The following is a 17,438-nucleotide window of genomic DNA, read 5'->3' as shown; positions in this document are numbered from 1 at the left end:
GTGTTGCTCAGGACCAGGGAGAAGTGGGGACACTGAGGACCTCTCTCCAAGCCACCCTTCAAGCTCACAGGTCAGGGCAGACATGGTTGGGGGTCAAGGGTCAGGGGAGTAAGCCGTGCTGCCTCTACCCGCCCCCACTCCCCCCAGCCTGGCATGGGCAGTGAGGGCTTTGGCCTTCCGGCATGGGGCAGCATGTTGGGGAAACCCCCTCCCCCTTTCTTTCCTCTTCCGTACAAGGAAGGGGCGGGTTCCTTGAGTCCTGGTCGTTCTAGGAAGGCGTGGCCACCGGGAGCAGCCCTGGCCTTGGTGAGGAGGAGGCTGCGGCCCAGCGCTGGGGCCAGGAGCAGGCCTACCTGACGGGCCTGGCGGAGCAGTACCGCCTGGAGCAATACCCGGACAGCTACGAGGCCATGTGTGAGTGGCCAGCCACGTGGGCAGGTGGGTAGGCGGAAGCCCGGCCGGACTGGCCTCGCGGCTTGACAGCAGCGTGCCGTCCTGCAGCAGAGCCTCCTGTCGCCCACCTGCTACACCACGGGCTTCCGCGGGCCTTCTCCCTCCCCGAGGAACCCCGGGTCCGGTCGGATGCAGATGAGACAGCGGTGGAGCTCAGTGAGCTGCTGCCGCTGCCCGTGCTCATGAAGCACTCCATCACGGCCCCGCTGGCCGCGCAGTGAGTGCCCTCCCTACGGAAAGCCTCGTCCTGCACCTGAGCCGTGGCCCCGCCCCGGCCCCTAGGCACCCTGTCCCCAGATGGCCCCGCCCCGCCCCTGACTCTAGGCCCCGCCCTCCCGCCCGCCAGCGTCTCCTTGGTGAACAAGGCTGCGGTGGACTACTACTTCGTGGAGCTCGGCCTGGAGGCGCACTTTGAGGCCCTGCGGCACTTCCTGCTCATGGAGGATGGAGAGTTTGCCCAGTCCCTCAGCGACCTGCTGTTTGAGAAGGTGACCCCTGGGCCAGGGGCGGGTGGGGGCGGGGGTGGGGTGGGGGGGGAGGGCGGTGGTGCCGGGACTCCCTCCGGACGCGGACGCGTGTGCCCTCTCCTGCCTCAGCTGGGGGCGGGGCAGACGCCGGGGGAGCTCCTCAACCCGCTGGTGCTCAACTCGGTGCTGAGCAAGGCCCTGCAGTACAGCCTGCACGGGGACACCCCGCATGCCGCCAACCTCTCCTTTGCCCTCAAGTTCCTGCCCGAGGCGTTTGCCCCCAACGCCCCGGACGTGCTGAACTGCCTGGAGCTCAGGTACAAGGTCAGCAAGGCGTGGCCCAGTGGGCGGGGAGGGGGCTGGGCTGCAGGGGCACGCTGAGCCACCCCCACCCCCCTCGCCCGCAGGTGGACTGGCCCCTCAACATCGTGGTCACCGAGAGCTGCCTGAGCAGGTACAGCGGCATCTTCTCCTTCTTGCTGCAGCTGAAGCTGATGATGTGGACGCTCAAGGACATCTGCTTCCACCTCAAGCGCGCAGGTGAGGCCCGGCCGGAGCCCTCGCCCGCCCCTGGCCCGCGGCCCCGGCTGACCCCTCCGCCCTCCCACAGCCCTGGTGAGCCGCGCGGCCGGCTCCGTGCAGTTCCGCCAGCTGCAGCTCTTCAAGCACGAGATGCAGCACTTCGTGAAGGTCACGCAGGGCTACATCGCCAACCAGATACTGCACGTCACCTGGTGTGAGTTCCGGGCCCGGCTGGCCGGGGTGGGCGACCTCGAGGAGATCCAGCGTGCGCACGCAGAGTACCTGCACAAGGCCGTCTTCAGGTGAGCTGCTCCTGGTGCCTCGGGCCGTGGTGGTGGTGGTAGGGTTCCCCGCCCCCCAGCAGCCACCTGTCTCCCACTGGCTGTCCCCCCCCCCCCCCCCCCCGCAGCTGCCTGTCTCCCCAGGGGACTGTCTCCCACTGGCTGCCCCCCCACCCCAAAAGCCGCCTGTCTCCCCAGGGGCCTGCTGACCGAGAAGGCTGCACCTGTCATGAATGTCATCCATAGCATCTTCAGCCTGGTCCTCAAGTTCCGCAGCCAGCTCATCTCCCAGCCCTGGGTCCCGGCTGGCGGCCCACGGGGTGCCGAGCACCCCAACTTTGCCCTCATGCAGCAGTCCTACAGCACCTTCAAGTACTACTCCCATTTCCTCTTCAAAGGTGACTGTCCCCTAGGGCCGGGTGGGCTTGGGGGCCGCAGGGCAGGAGCTACCGGGGGGCCTGGCTGAGCCGTTTCCCCTGCTCCTTCCACCACCAGTGGTGACCAAGCTGGTGAACCGCGGCTACCAGCCCCACCTGGAGGACTTCCTGCTGCGCATCAACTTCAATAGCTACTACCAGGATGCCTGAGGCCACGACACAGGTGCCCCCCCCCTCCCCCCGCCGGCACCTGGCCTTCCCGGGAGGGCGGGTCAGGGTGCAGTGACCACACAGAGACGGGCCAGGGAAGCTGCTGGTTTATTTGGGGACCGTGTCTGCCCGGTAGGTAGGGGGCTGGGGCCGCTCTGCCCACCTGGGCCTGCTTCCCACTGCTGAGCTCCTGTCCTCGCACCTCCTGTCCTTGCACCAAGCGGCTTTTATGGGGAGCGCACTGAGCGTGGGGCGGGGCTGCTGAGTCTGTGTCAGACAGAGACGGGTCAGGTCCTGACTGGACGTCTCGGCCGTCATGGAGAGACGGGGCGTGGGGTTGCCCGCTGGGTGCCCACCGCCTCAAGGACTCAGTGGGGCTCGAGGCCTCGGGGGCTCCACGTGTGGAGGCCTCCGAGGCAGTTACGAGGATCACGTCACACACAGTTCTGCCGCCCACAGCGGGGGCTTGCTGCCGTAGGAGTGTCCCCCGCTGTGTGCCCCGCCGGCCCCCTCGGCCTCCGGGACCTCGGCGGCCTCGCCTTCCCTGTGGTAGGGGGCCTCCAGGAGCTTCAGCACCCGCCGCACCTGGAGAAGAGCAAGAAGAGGGGTTTTAGGGCCTGCCCGTCCCTCCTCACCCAGCCCCTGCTGCCGGACCCAGGGACGAAGGAGGGGCAGGTGTCTGCTCGCCTCTGAGAAGTCTCCGTTCTCGGCAGCCTCGATGGCATTCTGTGCGATGTAGTTCCGCAGGACGTACTTGGGGTTGTTAGCACGCATGACGCGCAGGCGCTCGGCCTGCCAGGTGTCACTGTCGCCGGCGCCCTCCCTGTCCTTCTCCAGCCGGGCTCTGGAATCACATCCAAGTTCATCTTCCCAGCAGATACCCCCTCCCACATCTCCCGGGCTCGGCTCCCTGCGTGGGGAGTCGTCCGCAGCCACGTCACGGGGAGACGGTGACGCGGGCGGTCAGCGCCCCGACCCGGAGCCTCACCGGCCCCGGACGGCAGGGCCGGCCTCACCTGTACTCCTGGAGCCAGTCGGCCCAGTGGCTCCTGTTCCTGCTCAGAAGCCCAGCCGAGCTCAGCTGCTCCAGCCGCGACTGCTGCTCCACGCGCTCCAGCTCCTTGGTGACGTTGGCTCGGGTGCCGATGAGCGCGAAGAGCTGAGGGTTCGACTGCGCCAGCATCAGCATCATGGAGAGCTGCCTGTGCAGAGGGGCAGCGTGAGGCACGTCCCGACCACCGGGCACCCGGAAGATGGCTGTCTGGGCACGGAGGAGGTGGCGGTGGCTTCAGCGGCTCTGCTGTGCCACCGCCGACAGCCCCGGTGTGTGTGTGTGGGGGGGGGCGGGGGGGGGTGACCCGGGCCGACGGGCGAGGCAGCCGTCCACCCCTGCTCTGCGACAGCCCTTCCGTGTCGTGGAACGAGTGCACCCCGAGGGGCGGGTGCTGCAGGCTGACTTCTCCCTGCTGCTTGGCCCCTGCCTGTGTCCCGACCCCACAGTGACTTCCCCCAGGGGAAGGTCACTGCTGGCTGCTTCTCCACAGTGACCACAAGGCTGGGTCCTCGAGGGCCCGGCGAGCAGGGACAGCACTGACACCCCCTTCCCCAGTCACGCTGGCTTTGTGTTCCGTAGGCCCTGCTAGCCGGTCCTCCCTGTGCGTCCTGGCAGCCAGCAGCCACTCACCACAGCGCTGCACTAAATTCTCTCGAACCACAGTCTGTTGGCTTGTTTATCAAAACCCGGAAACCATGCTTCCCACGTCTTACTCGGAGCATGGGCTGCACCCTCAGGACACCGTGTGCTCCTCCAGGGGAGATGGTGCAGGAAAGCGTGGCCTGGCTGGTGATACCCGAGGGCCCATGGAGTCCTTCCTGGGCAGACGAGAGCCATTCCGGGAAGCTGCCCCCTCCAGCCTGTGCCACTGGCCTCCCTGTGCGGTGGCAGCATTGCCGCCCTTCCCTCTGACCAGTGGGCCTCAGCGCCGCAGATGTGGGGGCCCGCCCACTTCCCCAGGTGCCCTAGCTAGCTCTCCCCAACATCCCAACATGCTCTGTTCTGAATGGTCCTCTCCTTCTGGAAGCCCGTTCCAAGGAAGGGAGACCTGGGTACCCACCGGGGATCCATCTGGGGTCGGAAGGCGAGCTTCAGCTCTTCCAGGGAGGCACACTGTGCGGTCAGCGCATCCAGGAACTCGGGCATGCCCTGGGGCTCTGGCCCAACTGGGAAGGAGCTCAGCAAGTGGAAGGTGTTTGTGAAGTCGGCACCTGCAACACGCCAGCGCTCAGGGTGCAGGTGGAGGCCTGGCCCTCGCCTCCTGCACCAGCGCCCACGACGCCGGGCAGCCTCGTCAGGGTCGGGTCCGAGGGCTCCCGACCCCTGCTCTCCAGACTCCTCCTCATCCCCACACACCTGCCACCCAGCTTGGCCACCACTCTGAGGTCAGTACGGCAAAGGCACCAAGGTCATCCCTGGCCACTGTTGCTGTGCTCACAAGCCCCCCAGCCTACTAAAGGAGCCACGGGGCGTCAAGGAGAAGCCCCTGAAACACTTCAGAACAAACAGGGCTCAACACACAACAGATACTCAGAGTCCTCACCCCGAGTTGTTGAAACACTAGGAAAACATCCTAAAAATACACACAGAAGGAAATGAGAAGGGAACCAGGACAATAAACGAAACACAGAAGCAGAAATGGAGGAGATGAGGGACAGAAAACAATAAAGCGGCAGAAGTCCTCATGGGTAATGACTTTAAAAGTAAACGGATCAGCAGACGGCCTCTCCTGTGCTGTCCCGCCCACCCCTCCACACTGGTGTCCTCCATGAACTGCTGCTCTAGCTTAAAAAAAAAAAAGACTGGCAGGATGGATTTTTAAAAAGACAACTACAGGAGCGGCTGGGGGGCTCAGTGAAGTGTCTCTTGTTTCGGACTCAGGTCATGATCTCACAGTTTGTGGGTGCGAGCCCCGTGTCGGGCTCTGTGCTGACAGCACTGAGCCGGCTTGGGATTCTGTCTCCCTCTTTTTGCTCCTCCCCTGCTGTCTCTCATGCAGACTCTCAAATTAAAACAAAACTACACCCTGTCCATAAGATACTTTCAACTGGTTGAGTCAGACAAGTAGACTTTCAGTAAGAAATCGGTAAATGACCATGGTTTTCCTTATATACTGGTAAAACAGTTCATCAGAAAGATTTTTATAAGTGTATGTGCCAAACGAGCACCAAAACTTACAAAGCAAACCTCTGTAAAACGTAACAAGAAACAGAATGGTTCTCTAAGAGCTGGAGGATTTAGCAGCCCACTTTGGATAATGGATGGGATGTCTGGACCGCAGACCAACAGGGACATGGGGAACTTGAATGCTTGTCACGCTACTGCATCAGACCTCAACAGAACTCCGTCCAATCTTCTCAGGTACACACGGGACAATCTCCAGGGCAGATCACATGTTCAGCCATACAACGTAAGTCTTAATATGTTTAAAAAGACGTATCTCTTCCAACCACAGTGGGATGAAGACAGAAATCACTAACGAAGGAAAGCTGGCAAATTCACAAATAATGTCAAAATTAACCAGTGGGTCCAAAAAATAAAAACAAATCACAAGGAAAATTAGGAAATACTTAGAGGCAGGAAAATAAAAACACAGCATACTGAAATTTACAGGATGCCACAAAAGCAGTGGTCAGAGGGAAATTTATGATGCTAAATACCTGTTAAAAGAACAAATCTCAATCGCAAGAGAAAAGTAAATTTGCAATTGTGTGGTGATGGATGTTAACTACACTTACGGTAGTGATCATTTTGCAGTGTGTACAAAGAGTGAATCATGTTGTACACCTGCAACTAATAGTGTTAACAAGTCATCTCAAAAAAAAAATCTCAATAACTTCATGTTATACCTGAGGGATTAGAAGAACAAAATAAGACCAAAGCTGGCAGAAAGAAAGAAAGGTTAGAGCAGAGGTAAATGAAATAGAGAACAAAAACCAATGAAACCAAGAGTTGGTTCTTTGAAAGGATCAGCAAGACTGACAAACTTTTAGCTACTGACAAAAAGAGACACGTTCAGCTAAAACCAGAAATGAAAATGGGGCCAGGAGTGTTGATTATACAGAAATGAAAGACTCTGAGAAGAGTGAACAACTGCATGCTGATAAATTAGATGACGCAGAGGTAATCAGCAAATTCTCAGAAACACAATCTGCCACAACAGATTCCGAAGAAATGGAAAATCTGAGTAGTCTTGTAACAAGCAAGGAAACGGAATCAGGAATCAAAACCCTCACAACAAAGAAAACGTTAGGACCTCACTGGTAAGTTCTACCAAATATCAGAGAATTATCACCAGTCCTCCAACTCTTCTGAAAAACAGGACAGGACAGAACATTTCCTAACTCATTTTATGAGAGCAGCATGCCTAGATATTGAAGCCAAAGCTACCGCAGACCAACCTCCTGTACAAATGTCGACTGGGGCCCTCCTGATGGGGTCTGCGCCCTCAGCAGAAGAGCCACCAGCCCTCGCTGCCTCTCTGTTCTCTGCCCTGGAAGGAGCCCCACCCCAGCAACCTGGCCACGCTGCACCCCGATCTCCGACCTCCAGCCTCCAGAACTGTGACAGATTGAGGTCTGCTGGGTAAGCTGCCCAGTCTGTGTGGTTTATTACGGCGGTTTGACTTGACTAAGACGGGGTGCGAAGGGAGGAGCTTCCCCCATGTGTTCATCTCAACTGATGCAAAATGGTAAAAATACTCCAAACTAGGAATAGAAGGAAACCCTCAATTTCATAAAAGCCGTATCTAAAAAAGCCACAGGCAGCCTCATACTTAACAGTGAAAGACAGAGAGCACTCCCCTGAGGGCAGGAACAAGGGAACACCCACTGGACCACTTCCGGTCAACATGGTACCAGAAGCTCCAGCCAGAGCAGTCTGGTTAGGTCCACACGGGATCCAGCAACTCCGCCTGGAGGTGCAGCCCCAGAACTGAGAACAGGGACTCACACGCCTACTGGTATGTGTGTTTCCACGGCAGCGTTTTCCTCAGCAGCCCAAGGGTGAAAACAAGTGTGCATCAGTCCATAACCGGGGAACAAAGCGTGGTCCCTGCACACCACGAGGTACCACTCAGCTTGCAAGGGAACAGAATCCCGATACCCGCTGCCCCACCACAGATGAGCCTTGGGGACGCCGCTCGGTGGAGGAAGCCAGCACACGAGGACGAATCCCGTGTGGACCCCTTTCACGTGAGGTCCCTGGAGGAGTCAGATCCACAGACAGAAGGCAGAACGGGGGCGCCAGGGGCTGGGGAGGCAGATGGGGGTGAGAGTGCAACGGGGACAGGGTGTCCGCTTCGCACACTGAAGAGTCTGGAGACACTGGCTGCGCCACAGTGAACGTGCTTGGTGCCCCGACCTGCTCACTTAATGGCTGACGCGGTACGTCTTACGCGCTGTATTATTTCACCCAAATGAAAAGGCCAGGCCCCCCCCCCGTGGCGCACTCGCCTGGCCACACTCACCGGTCAGGTGCATGGTCTCCAGGAGCTTGGCCACCAGCACTCCATCGTCCTCCAGTTCGGCGTGCACGAGGCCCAGCTTCCTGCGCATCTTCTGCAGATAGTGCCGGCGGAACTCGGCGTCAAACTCCTCCGCCAGGATGGCCTCACCCAGCTCGCGGGGCAGCTCGGGCTCCAGGGCCTCAACCAGCTTCTGCAGGTTCCATTTGCACACTTCGGGCTGCTTGCTGTATGCGTAGCGCCCGGCGTTGTCCGAGGCATTGCACACGTGGTCAGGGTCGTACCTGCCACACAGGGTGAGAGAGCCATCAAGGGGACGATGCGGAACCCCCGGGGGTGCCCAAAGGCCGTGCCTGTGTGGCCACCACTCCCCTGCCCCTGCCCCTGCCCCGGCCGGACCCCTCTGGCCGGGTGCATCCCCCCTGCTCACCACCTGCTCCCGCCCTGGCCCCTTCAGCCCACTCCCGATCTGGGAGTGGAGGCGCCCTTTTAAAACGCTTCTCTGCTCAGAACCTTCCAGGGGACGTCTTCCTCTGGGAATGGCCAGCCAGGTATGTCCAACAACTAAATGCTGGACAAAATGTCCAGAGCAGATGCATATACCCGCAGGCCTCTCCCCAGCGGTCCCTGCACTGTCGGCGCCCACTTGCTGCCCCGGGCCACTCACCTGTCCAGGAACCCAAAGGGCCCGTAGTCGATGGTGAGCCCCACGATGCTCATGTTGTCCGTGTTGAGCACGCCGTGGCAGAAGCCCACACACTGCCACTCGGCCACCATCCGGGCCGTGCGACGGGTCACCTGCAGCACAACAGGCGCGGGTTGCCCCCTGCCCCCACCCCTTCTTTCCCGCCCCGATTCCCGCAGGGCCTGTCCTCTGGCCTCCCCGCTGACACGTGTGGGGAGGACAGGACGGAATGCGTGCGGAGGAAAAGGCATCTCGGATGAGCAGTTGTGTGTGGAGGCTCCAACCCCACGTTCGCCACCTCCCTCTTTCGCATACTCCCTGATCGTGGCTTTTACCCAAGAAACCAAAAATGTGGGGCGCCTGGGTGGCGCAGTCGGTTAAGCGTCCGACTTCAGCCAGGTCACGATCTCACGGTCCGTGAGTTCGAGCCCCGCGTCAGGCTCTGGGCTGATGGCTCGGAGCCTGGAGCCTGTTTCCGATTCTGTGTCTCCCTCTCTCTCTGCCCCTCCCCCGTTCATGCTCTGTCTCCCTCTGTCCCAAAAATAAAATAAACGTTGAAAAAAAAAAAAGAAACCAAAAATGTCAGGGAACCTCGATATCCCCGCGACTCGGGCCCAGGAGGACAATGGCATGGACATGAGGAAGTCCGCACGCGAGCAGACAAATCCTGCCCTTGGTCCAGGCTGCTGTGCCCAGGGCCCCATCTCGTCCTTCGAGCTGCCGGACAAGGAGGCCAATGACCTACCCGCCGCGGCCCAGTGGGCTGCCAGCGGGCCATTCACGCGGCCCCATCCACTGCCCATGCGGCCCCCCTGTGCCCCCGACCCCCGTGCGGCCTCGAGGGTGCCCGGCCAGCACCCGCAGGCACTGGCCCCAGACACACCTGCCCCGTCACCCATCACGGCTGCGAGCGGAACCCCGAGACACCTCCCGGCAGCCCACAGCCCGGGCGCTTGCCCACAGAAGAAGGCAAGAACCAGAGCGTGGCTAAAACAGGTCAAGAGAGTGGCCAGGGTCAGGCAGGACGAGGCCCCACAGACACCTGCTTGGCACTCCTCACGGAAGCCGTGCTCAACCTGCCTTCTCCTTCACCCCCTCGCTGACACTGCGGGCCCTGAGCCGGGTCAGCTGATGGAGTGCCGCGGCCACATTCTCAGCGTCATGGGTGACCTCTGCACGGAAGCCACGCCTGATGGCCCTTGGGGGGAGGGGAGGCGCAGACGCAAGCCGCGGGGTCAGCACCTCCATCAAACCGAGGGACTGGGTCAGACAAGGTGTGCGTGGCTGGGTACCCAGCGCATTGGGGTCATTCCCTTCACACTTGTCCTGCGGGGCTCGGCGGGGGCACATGGGCACACGCCAGTGCCACTGAAACAAAATGATCCTTGGTTTGTCCCAGGACCCCTGACCTTGACGGAGGGTTTCCAAGAAGTCGGTCCTGCTCAAAGCCAACAAGTGGTGACTGGGTTTGGGACAGGGGAGTGACTGACAGGGGCAGGGACACCAAGTGAGAACCTCTGTCCACCAGCCAAGTAGACCGGGTCCTCAGCAGCAGGTAGGGCCGGGGCCAGGGCACCGCCACACCTACCTCCCGGAAGAAGGCCGCATTCCTTTGCACGCTGTTGTCGGCGTGAGCGGCCTGGATCTCGGGATAAAACGTGCCGATCACATAGTCCAGCATCTGTACTCGAATGTCATTCCTCCCCACACTGGGGCCCTCGCGCCCTGTGTGCTCATCTGCAGACTTAAAAATCTCAAAGGATCCAAACCTGGAGGGAAGACCCGAGTTTTTAACAGGTTAAACGTGACTCTGCCCCATCGTGGGAAGAAAAGTCTGGCTGCTAGATACCCGCCTAGGAGCGTGGGAAGAACACGCCGATTAAAACAAAACCAACAAGAACAGAACTAATCTTCCAGTGACACAGAACCAGCCTGACTCTGGTCAAGTCCCACACAGCCCCGGGTGTGCATGCGGGAGGCCCAGGAACACAGGGCTGACTCCGGGCACGAGGAGGGCTCTGTGCCCCTCCCCCTGCGTCAAGGAGCACGTCAGTGACGGGCATCCTGTGGTGGGGTGACAAGCAGGGTCAGCAGTGGCTCTCCACTGGCTGTCACCCGGAGGGTGTGAGGCACCGTTTGGAGACATTTTTGGTTTTTAGGTCTGGCATCAGCCCCGGGAGGTGGTGGGTGGAGGCCAGGGATGCCGCCCGACCTCCTGCCAGGTACAGGGCGGCCGCGCGGCAAAGCGCAGTCTGGTGCTTCTGCGGGAAGAAGCCCTGGGTCTCCTGGGGTGAGGCCGATCACTGCCCCGGCTCCGCTGTCCCCAGGGGATGAAAGGAAAAGCCAGGGACTCTGAGCTGTAGGCGTGGGTGGGGCCAGCAGGCACCAGGGGAATGGCCCCGTTGCCCCTGATACACACGGGGTCTGCCTGGCTCCAGGAGGGGGCCCTAAGATGCCACAGCCACTTCCTGACAAGCGTGGGTTCAGGTAAGCAGAATGGAGCGTGTGACGCCAGACAGCGCGGTGACGTCACGGAGAAACAGGCTTGCGTCAGGAACGGGAACCAGAGAGGGTTCCGGTTAATGAACTGAGTGGAGAATGGCCGCAGCCAACCGGAGCTCGTCAGGTGTGGAGCGGCCTGCGTTCACGGTGACACAAACGAGGCCGTCTTCTTGGCGACTTTGATGCAGTTCCTTCTCACGAACTCCCAAATAAACCGCTCTATACCGCCCCCCGCCCCCCCCCCCCACTGCTGCCTCGGGGGGCCCGCCCACAGCAGCCTCCCTCCAGCTACACAGGCTGTTGCCTGGTGGGAACGGGCCCGGTCGGGGAGTGTGGGCGGGCGGGGCACAGTGACCCGCACGCGGGACAGGGTTCCCGGCCCAGACACGCCCAGGGCCTTTTGCACCTGCGACTCCGTCCCCGCAGGTGCAGAGCATCCACCTCCTGGACGGTGCGCTGGCGCTGTTCTAGGGACCCGCCGTGGGATGGGGTCCAAACGGCGTGTCACCGTGGGGCGTTTCATCTACCAGACTTCCCCGCTGTCTAAGCACAGACCTACAGCCTGACAACAGCAAGCGTTGAGACAGCCCGAGGGGACCCCGGCATTACCTTAGAAAAGTGGAAGCTATACGCAACACAACCGTGCACTTTTCATATTTTGGATTACCATCATAGAACACGTCGCGGACAACCGTGGACTGGGATGTGACGCAGGCCCCGGCCCGCGTGGTGGGGATGCCCAGGTGGAACATGGCCTCACTGCACAGGAACTCTCGGATGCTCGACCGCAGGACTTTGCGGCCGTCAGCCTGTCTGAAATCAAACACAGGTCATCGTGCCATCAGGCAGGCGTCCACTCGACACCAAGGTTCAGGCGGCAGATGGGAGGGACTGAAAGCATTCCAAGGGCCTCCTAAAAACCACCCACTGGCAGCTGTAATGTGACTGCGCAAGAACCCTATCACACATGCTACCTGGCACTGATGAGGCCCGAACGTCGCCCCAGACCCGGCGGCCAAGGCACCGAGTGCCGGCCTGTAGCCGGAGGCCAGACCGATGCCGAGGACGGTGAGGGCCACCTCGGGCCTCCCCAGCGGGAAGCAGCCAAGCGCCACACACTCACCCCGTGCATCTGCAACTTGGTTCTTACAAAGAATTCGTTTTACAAAAGCACTCCTACGGTAACGGTAATGCACGACAGCATCGTTCGCATACAAAAGAGGGATCTCAGAGTCCCTCGGACGGATGGACGGACGGCCTTGGAGGGCCCGAACTGCTTTTTTACCCCAAGCCTCTATTATGATTAAGACTTTATCAGAGCAGCTCCAGGCTCACGGCAACGACGACAGGCCCCCCGCTGCCCTCATGGCCTCTACCGTCAACGTCCCCACCGGGTGGGACATTTGTTACCATTAGCAAGTCTACCTGGATGCGCCATCATCACTCAAGGTCCACGTTTAAACGGGGTCACGCCCAGCGCTGTGTACCGTGGGGGTTTGGACAGATGGGTGACGACGTGGACCCATTATTATGGTACCATACACAGACCGCTGCCGCCCTAACATCCTCGTGCTCCACCCGCTCACCCCTCCCCTGGAACTCGTGATCTTTTCTTCCTCTCCGTACTTCCGCCTTCCTCGGAAGCTCGCAGCCAGAGTCGTAGCGCAGACTGGCTCCTTTCTCGTCGTCCTCCTCCATGTCTTCTCACGGCCCGAGCGCTCGCTTCTCATCTGTGCAGAGTCCTATTCCCTCGTCTGGAGGCGCCACGGTCCCTTTGCCTCCTGAAGGACATGCTGCTTGCTTCCGGGTTTTGGCAGGTCTGAATAAAACTGCTACAAACATCCACGCGCAGGGTTTTGTGTGGACACAGGCTCTCAGTCTTTCGGGTAAACAGCAGGAGCACGACTGCTGGGCCACGAGGTAACAGCACCGCCTTGCACCCACCAGCAATGGGGTGGAGCACATGCTCCCGCTGCCACACGGCCTCCCGGCGCCTGGTGCTGTCGGTGCCCCGGGTCTGCCCCCCACCCCCACCCCTCCCCCCCCACCCCCCGCAGGTGTGCGGAGGCATCTCGTCGCCGTGAGAATTTGCATTTCCCTGGTAACTCGAGAGGTGAAGCGGCTCTTCAAGGAGCTTGCTTTCCATCTGTGTCTCCTCTTTGGTGTCAGGTCTGTTCAGGTCTTTGGCCCATTTTAAGGGCCCAGGTTGTTTTGTTTTCTTATGATTGAATTTAAGAAGTTCTTGGTCTACTTCGGACAACACTCCTTTATCAGATGCATCTTCTGCAAATATTTTCCCCCGTCTGTGGCTTTTCTTTTCACTCTCGATTTTGTCTACTGCAGAGCACAAGGGGTGTTGTTTTGTTTTGTTTTTGCAGAGCAAAAAAGTTTTAACTTTAATGGAGTCCGGCTCATCGATGACTTCTTTCATGGATCTTGTATTTGGTGTTAGATCTAAAAAGTCACGTCCAAACCCAAGGTCCTCCGGGCTTTTTATCTTCTAGGAGTTTTATACTTTTGCACTTAGGTTTATGATTGCTCTGAGTTTACTTTTGCGAAAGGTGGCAAGTTCATGTCTAGATACCTTTTGTGTGTGTGTTCAGTTGTCCCAGTGCCATCTGTTGGCATGACGATCTTTGCCCCTTTGTCAAGGATCAGCTGGCTGTACCGAGGGGGAGGTCTGTCCTTACTCCACTGAGCAATCCCTTCACCGACACTGCATTTACCTAATGCCTATGGTTTTGCAGTAAGGCTCGACGTCAGTAGTGCTGGTACTCTGGTTTTGCCATTCTTCGTGTCATGTCGGTCATTCTAGGTCTTTTGCCTCTCTGTGCAAACTTTAGAATCCTGTCACCAGTATCTACAGAATGACCTGAGATTCTGTTGGGATTGTACTGAAGTCAAATTGGGACCAAGTGACACCTTGACAATAGTGAGTCCTCCTGTACGTGGACATGGAATGTCTTTCCATTTCTTTATTTTTGGCATCTTTTATCAATTTTATAATGTTCCTTATAAAGATCTTGTATATGTTTTGTTAGATTAATACCTATTTCATTTTGAGAGGTGCTAGGGTAAATAGTATTGTTTTTAATTTCAAATTCAAATTGCTCATTGCTTATACGGTAAAGGGATTGACTTTTGTATAATTTCGGATCCTGCAACCTTCCTGTAACTGCTTATTCATTTAGGTCACATCTTTGAGATTTTCTGTGGATGTTTATCCCCAAACTGAGACAGTTTCATTTCTTCCATCTCCATCTGTATGCCTTTAATTTCCTTTTCTTGTCTTACTGCGTTAGCTAGGATTTCCAGTATGATGCTGAAAGGCAATGGTGGGGGAAACAACTTTCCCTTGTTTCTGATCTTAGTGGGAGAGTTTCCAGGCCCTCACCAAGTAGATGGTAGCTGTGGTTTTCTGTAGAAATTCTTTATCAATTTGAGGAAGTTCCTCTCTTCCTAGTTTGTCGAATTTTTGTCACGAATGGGTGCTGGCTTTCGTCAAATGCTTATTCTGCACGTATTGTTACGATCGTGGTGCTCAAGACTCCACTAGACACATCTAGGCCTCCTGCCTCACCTTGCCTATGGCTCATCCTCGTGTAAGTGACATCTCTAGAAACCAGACCTGGCAGTCACCCCAGAGCTCACTGTGTCGGCCTCTGGCCAGCGTGACCCTCGGTTCACAGCTGCACTCCACTCACCTCCTTCTAGTCTATGTGAGGACCTGTGACAAGGAAACCTGTCCTCAAATGTCATTCCACCCTTCCCTGGCCCTGGGAATTACTTCTAATCCGGTTAGATTTCACATCCAGTAGGAAGCTAGCACAGCGCAATTTAATCCTGAATCTGATAGAAATGGTCCTGAAAATACGCAGCCGTATTCTTGCTCAAGGCAGGGTTCTCAAAGCAAAAGCCAGAATTGAACGATTATACAGCAAGGGTAAAGGGCCTCGGAAAGCAGTCCTGCACCCACAGAGCCAGAGGACACATGACAACAGTCCCTTTTCCTGTACACCCATGTCAGTTCCCAGTGCAGCTGCTGGGATGGACCCAACTGAGGGAAAGCTCTTCTGTACCTGCCAGGAGAGGCATATCCTGAAATCCCAACCCCATGGCATGCAGGAGGCAGAGGCGAGAAGTCACCTGTCCACCCCCCAAAAGCCACACCTGGGTATCCAGCAGCAGCTGGCTTTAAGCCACTCGTAGCCACTTTGGACGTTAGCCTCAAGTCTTGCTGAAGCTGGGGACCACAGGACACAGGGAGGGGTGGGGTGGGGTAGGTGGGTGCCAACCTGAGTAAAGGGTGAATTACTGCTTTCTTTTAAAAAAAAAAATATTCTAGGGGCACCTGAGTGACTCAGTTGGTTAAGTGTCTGACTTGATTTCAGCTCAGGTCACGATCTCACAGTTTGTGGGATCTGTCCCACAGATCATGTCAGGCTCTGTGCTGAGTGTGGAGTCTGCTTGGGATTCTGTCTCCCTGTCTCTCTCTGCCCCTCCCCCACTCGCTCGCTCTCTCTAAAAATAAACAAATGTTAAAAAAAAATATGTTAGCAGACCTCAGGTCTGAAAACATGGGACTTAAAACTCAAGTCTTCAAATATAAAAAGCAACTTCCAACAGCAGATCACTCACAAAAAGGTTTGTCTTTATAACTGGCAAAAATAAACGACCACAAAGGAATACATAAAGTTTAAAGGTGCTCAAAAGAATGAACAGGCCTTAGGGTGAGAAGCACCCATTCCAATGAGCAGAAACTTCCGTTAGCCACTGGTGCAGACAACCCTGAGCAGGTGCGGGTTGTTTGCAGGGGGTGGCGGTGGCGCTAGGCTGAACTCAGACTTCACAGACAGAAAGGTCTGGAGCCTGGGGGATGAGGAAAAACCAGTTATTCTGTGGGTCAGAGATGGAGCTGCTGCGGGGAGACGGGAGGGGCGCATTCAGTCCCTGGAGGGAGGGCAAAGGGAAGTGGCCAGAGGGGAGACAGGCCCTTAGGATTTCCCTGCACCTAAAACGACGACTTGGGTATAACTTTTTCAGCCATTTAACAAACACGGACTAAATGCACGAACCGTTTGACGGAAAAGAGCAGAACAGACTGTCTGTACAGAAGAGGCAGGACGGCTACAAGAGCACCCTGCTGGGTCAGGCTGCTGGGATCTGGAGCAGGCTCTGGCCCACAAGTGCCTGGAAGCCTGTGCTTGGGAGAATGTCCACTAGGGGAATGGGATCTGAGGAGGTCTTTCTTGTCCCTGCCAGGGCACTGGCCGCATCTGGGATGCCAGTGTTGGAGGGAAGCAGACTGCCCAAGTAGCTTTCAGACTGCTGACAAATCGCCCCGCCTCCCCTGAGCACCGTGGCCAGGCCGGGGGTGGGCGGGGGGAGGTGGGGAGGACGCGAGTGTCTCACACAGAACTGATTCCAAAGTCCTTGTGTCGTTTATGAGAACGGGACAAGAGCAACTGCCAGTTGCTCTGCGATCAGAGGCGGCAGGATCCCCTCACTATACCGGTCGGAGGGGACAAGGGCACTTGGCAGCAGCACTTCAGCAGGGGAGGAGGCCCAGCGGCCACTGCCCCTCCTCCTGTCCTCTCCTTTTCATCTCAGGGCCTTTGCACAAGCTGTTCCAGTCTCCACGATGCCGGACCCCTCTCATGTCCTATGCCCCTAGGTGAAACTTCCAGTTACATCTCACCCCCAACTAGGGAGGAAAACGGTGGGGCTGCACACACCGGCCCCGCCCCATCCCACCTGGAGAAGGGCGTGCGGGCCGCTTTCGGGGGTCAGCCCCCTCCGGGCCCCAGCCACCCGCCCCGGCCCACCTGGAGAAGGGCCCACCTGGAGAAGGGCGTGGGGCCGGCGCCCTTGAGCTGCAGCTCCCAGCGCTCGCCGGCCGCCGTGCACACCTCGCCCAGGTACATGGCGGCGCCGTCGCCCAGCTGCCCCGCGAACTGGCCAAACTGGTGGCCGCAGTAGCAGTGCGCGGCGGGCTCGGCGCCCGGCAGCAGCGCGTTGCCGCTGAAGAAGAGCGCGACCTCGGCCTCGCGCGCCTCGCGGGCGGCGGCGTCGGCGGGCGGCGCGCCCAGGCCCAGCAGCGCCAGCGCGGGCTCCGACAGCGCCACGAGGCGCGGCTGGCGCAGCGGCGCGGGCCGCACGCGGCTGAAGCAGGCCCCCGGCACGGGCCGCGGCGCGGACGGGGCGCCCTCGGGGCCGGGCGGCGGCGTCTCCACGGGCAGCGCGCGCAGGGCGCGGTTGTCGAAGCGCAGACCCGCCAGCCAGCGGGGCGCCGGCTCCATGGCAGCGCCGCGTGCGGCGGCCGAGGCGGAGCAGGGCGCGCGCGGCGGGCGCTGGCCCAGGGGCGGCGACCGGACACGGGCTGCCGCGAGCAAAGCCCCGAGCGCTGCCCTGAGAGCGGCCAT

At 58.9% G+C, this 17,438-nt stretch overlaps 2 protein-coding genes across 5 annotated transcripts in view; one reads left to right on the top strand and one right to left on the bottom strand.

Annotated features, from left to right (window-relative positions):
• TUBGCP6 (tubulin gamma complex associated protein 6) overlaps positions 1 to 4,026 on the top strand; it is a 25,263-nt gene extending 21,237 nt beyond the window's left edge. The window contains exons 17-26 of one of the 4 annotated variants that reach the window (XR_006959713.1): positions 12 to 70; positions 273 to 414; positions 502 to 670; positions 800 to 941; positions 1,050 to 1,244; positions 1,328 to 1,460; positions 1,531 to 1,744; positions 1,922 to 2,121; positions 2,219 to 3,633; positions 3,944 to 4,026. Coding sequence is in view for 3 of the 4 variants with exons in the window: in XM_047065093.1 (XP_046921049.1) it covers positions 12 to 70; positions 273 to 414; positions 502 to 670; positions 800 to 941; positions 1,050 to 1,244; positions 1,328 to 1,460; positions 1,531 to 1,744; positions 1,922 to 2,121; positions 2,219 to 2,310 (1,346 nt within the window). In the remaining variant the exon portion in view is untranslated. Of the gene's footprint in view, positions 1 to 11; positions 71 to 272; positions 415 to 501; positions 671 to 799; positions 942 to 1,049; positions 1,245 to 1,327; positions 1,461 to 1,530; positions 1,745 to 1,921; positions 2,122 to 2,218 lie in introns of those variants that run through there. The other 3 variants (XM_047065093.1, XM_047065095.1, XM_047065094.1) reach the window with 3 other exon arrangements.
• SELENOO (selenoprotein O) lies at positions 2,400 to 17,438 on the bottom strand. Its single transcript, XM_047065096.1, has 9 exons — positions 16,858 to 17,438; positions 11,626 to 11,829; positions 10,103 to 10,283; positions 8,497 to 8,627; positions 7,833 to 8,113; positions 4,425 to 4,575; positions 3,327 to 3,512; positions 2,998 to 3,154; positions 2,400 to 2,895 (listed from the first exon to the last, which is right to left on the bottom strand). The coding sequence occupies exons 1-9, from the start codon at positions 17,436 to 17,438 to the stop codon at positions 2,731 to 2,733; spliced, it is 2,037 nt and encodes a 678-aa protein (XP_046921052.1). The 3' UTR covers positions 2,400 to 2,730.

Source organism: Lynx rufus, unplaced genomic scaffold (assembly GCF_022079265.1).
Source record: "Lynx rufus isolate CCGP_SWC_20201006 ecotype Redwood Valley unplaced genomic scaffold, mLynRuf1.p SCAF_7, whole genome shotgun sequence".
Taxonomy (NCBI): domain Eukaryota; kingdom Metazoa; phylum Chordata; class Mammalia; order Carnivora; family Felidae; genus Lynx; species Lynx rufus.
This window is presented reverse-complemented; position numbering and strand designations above follow the sequence as displayed.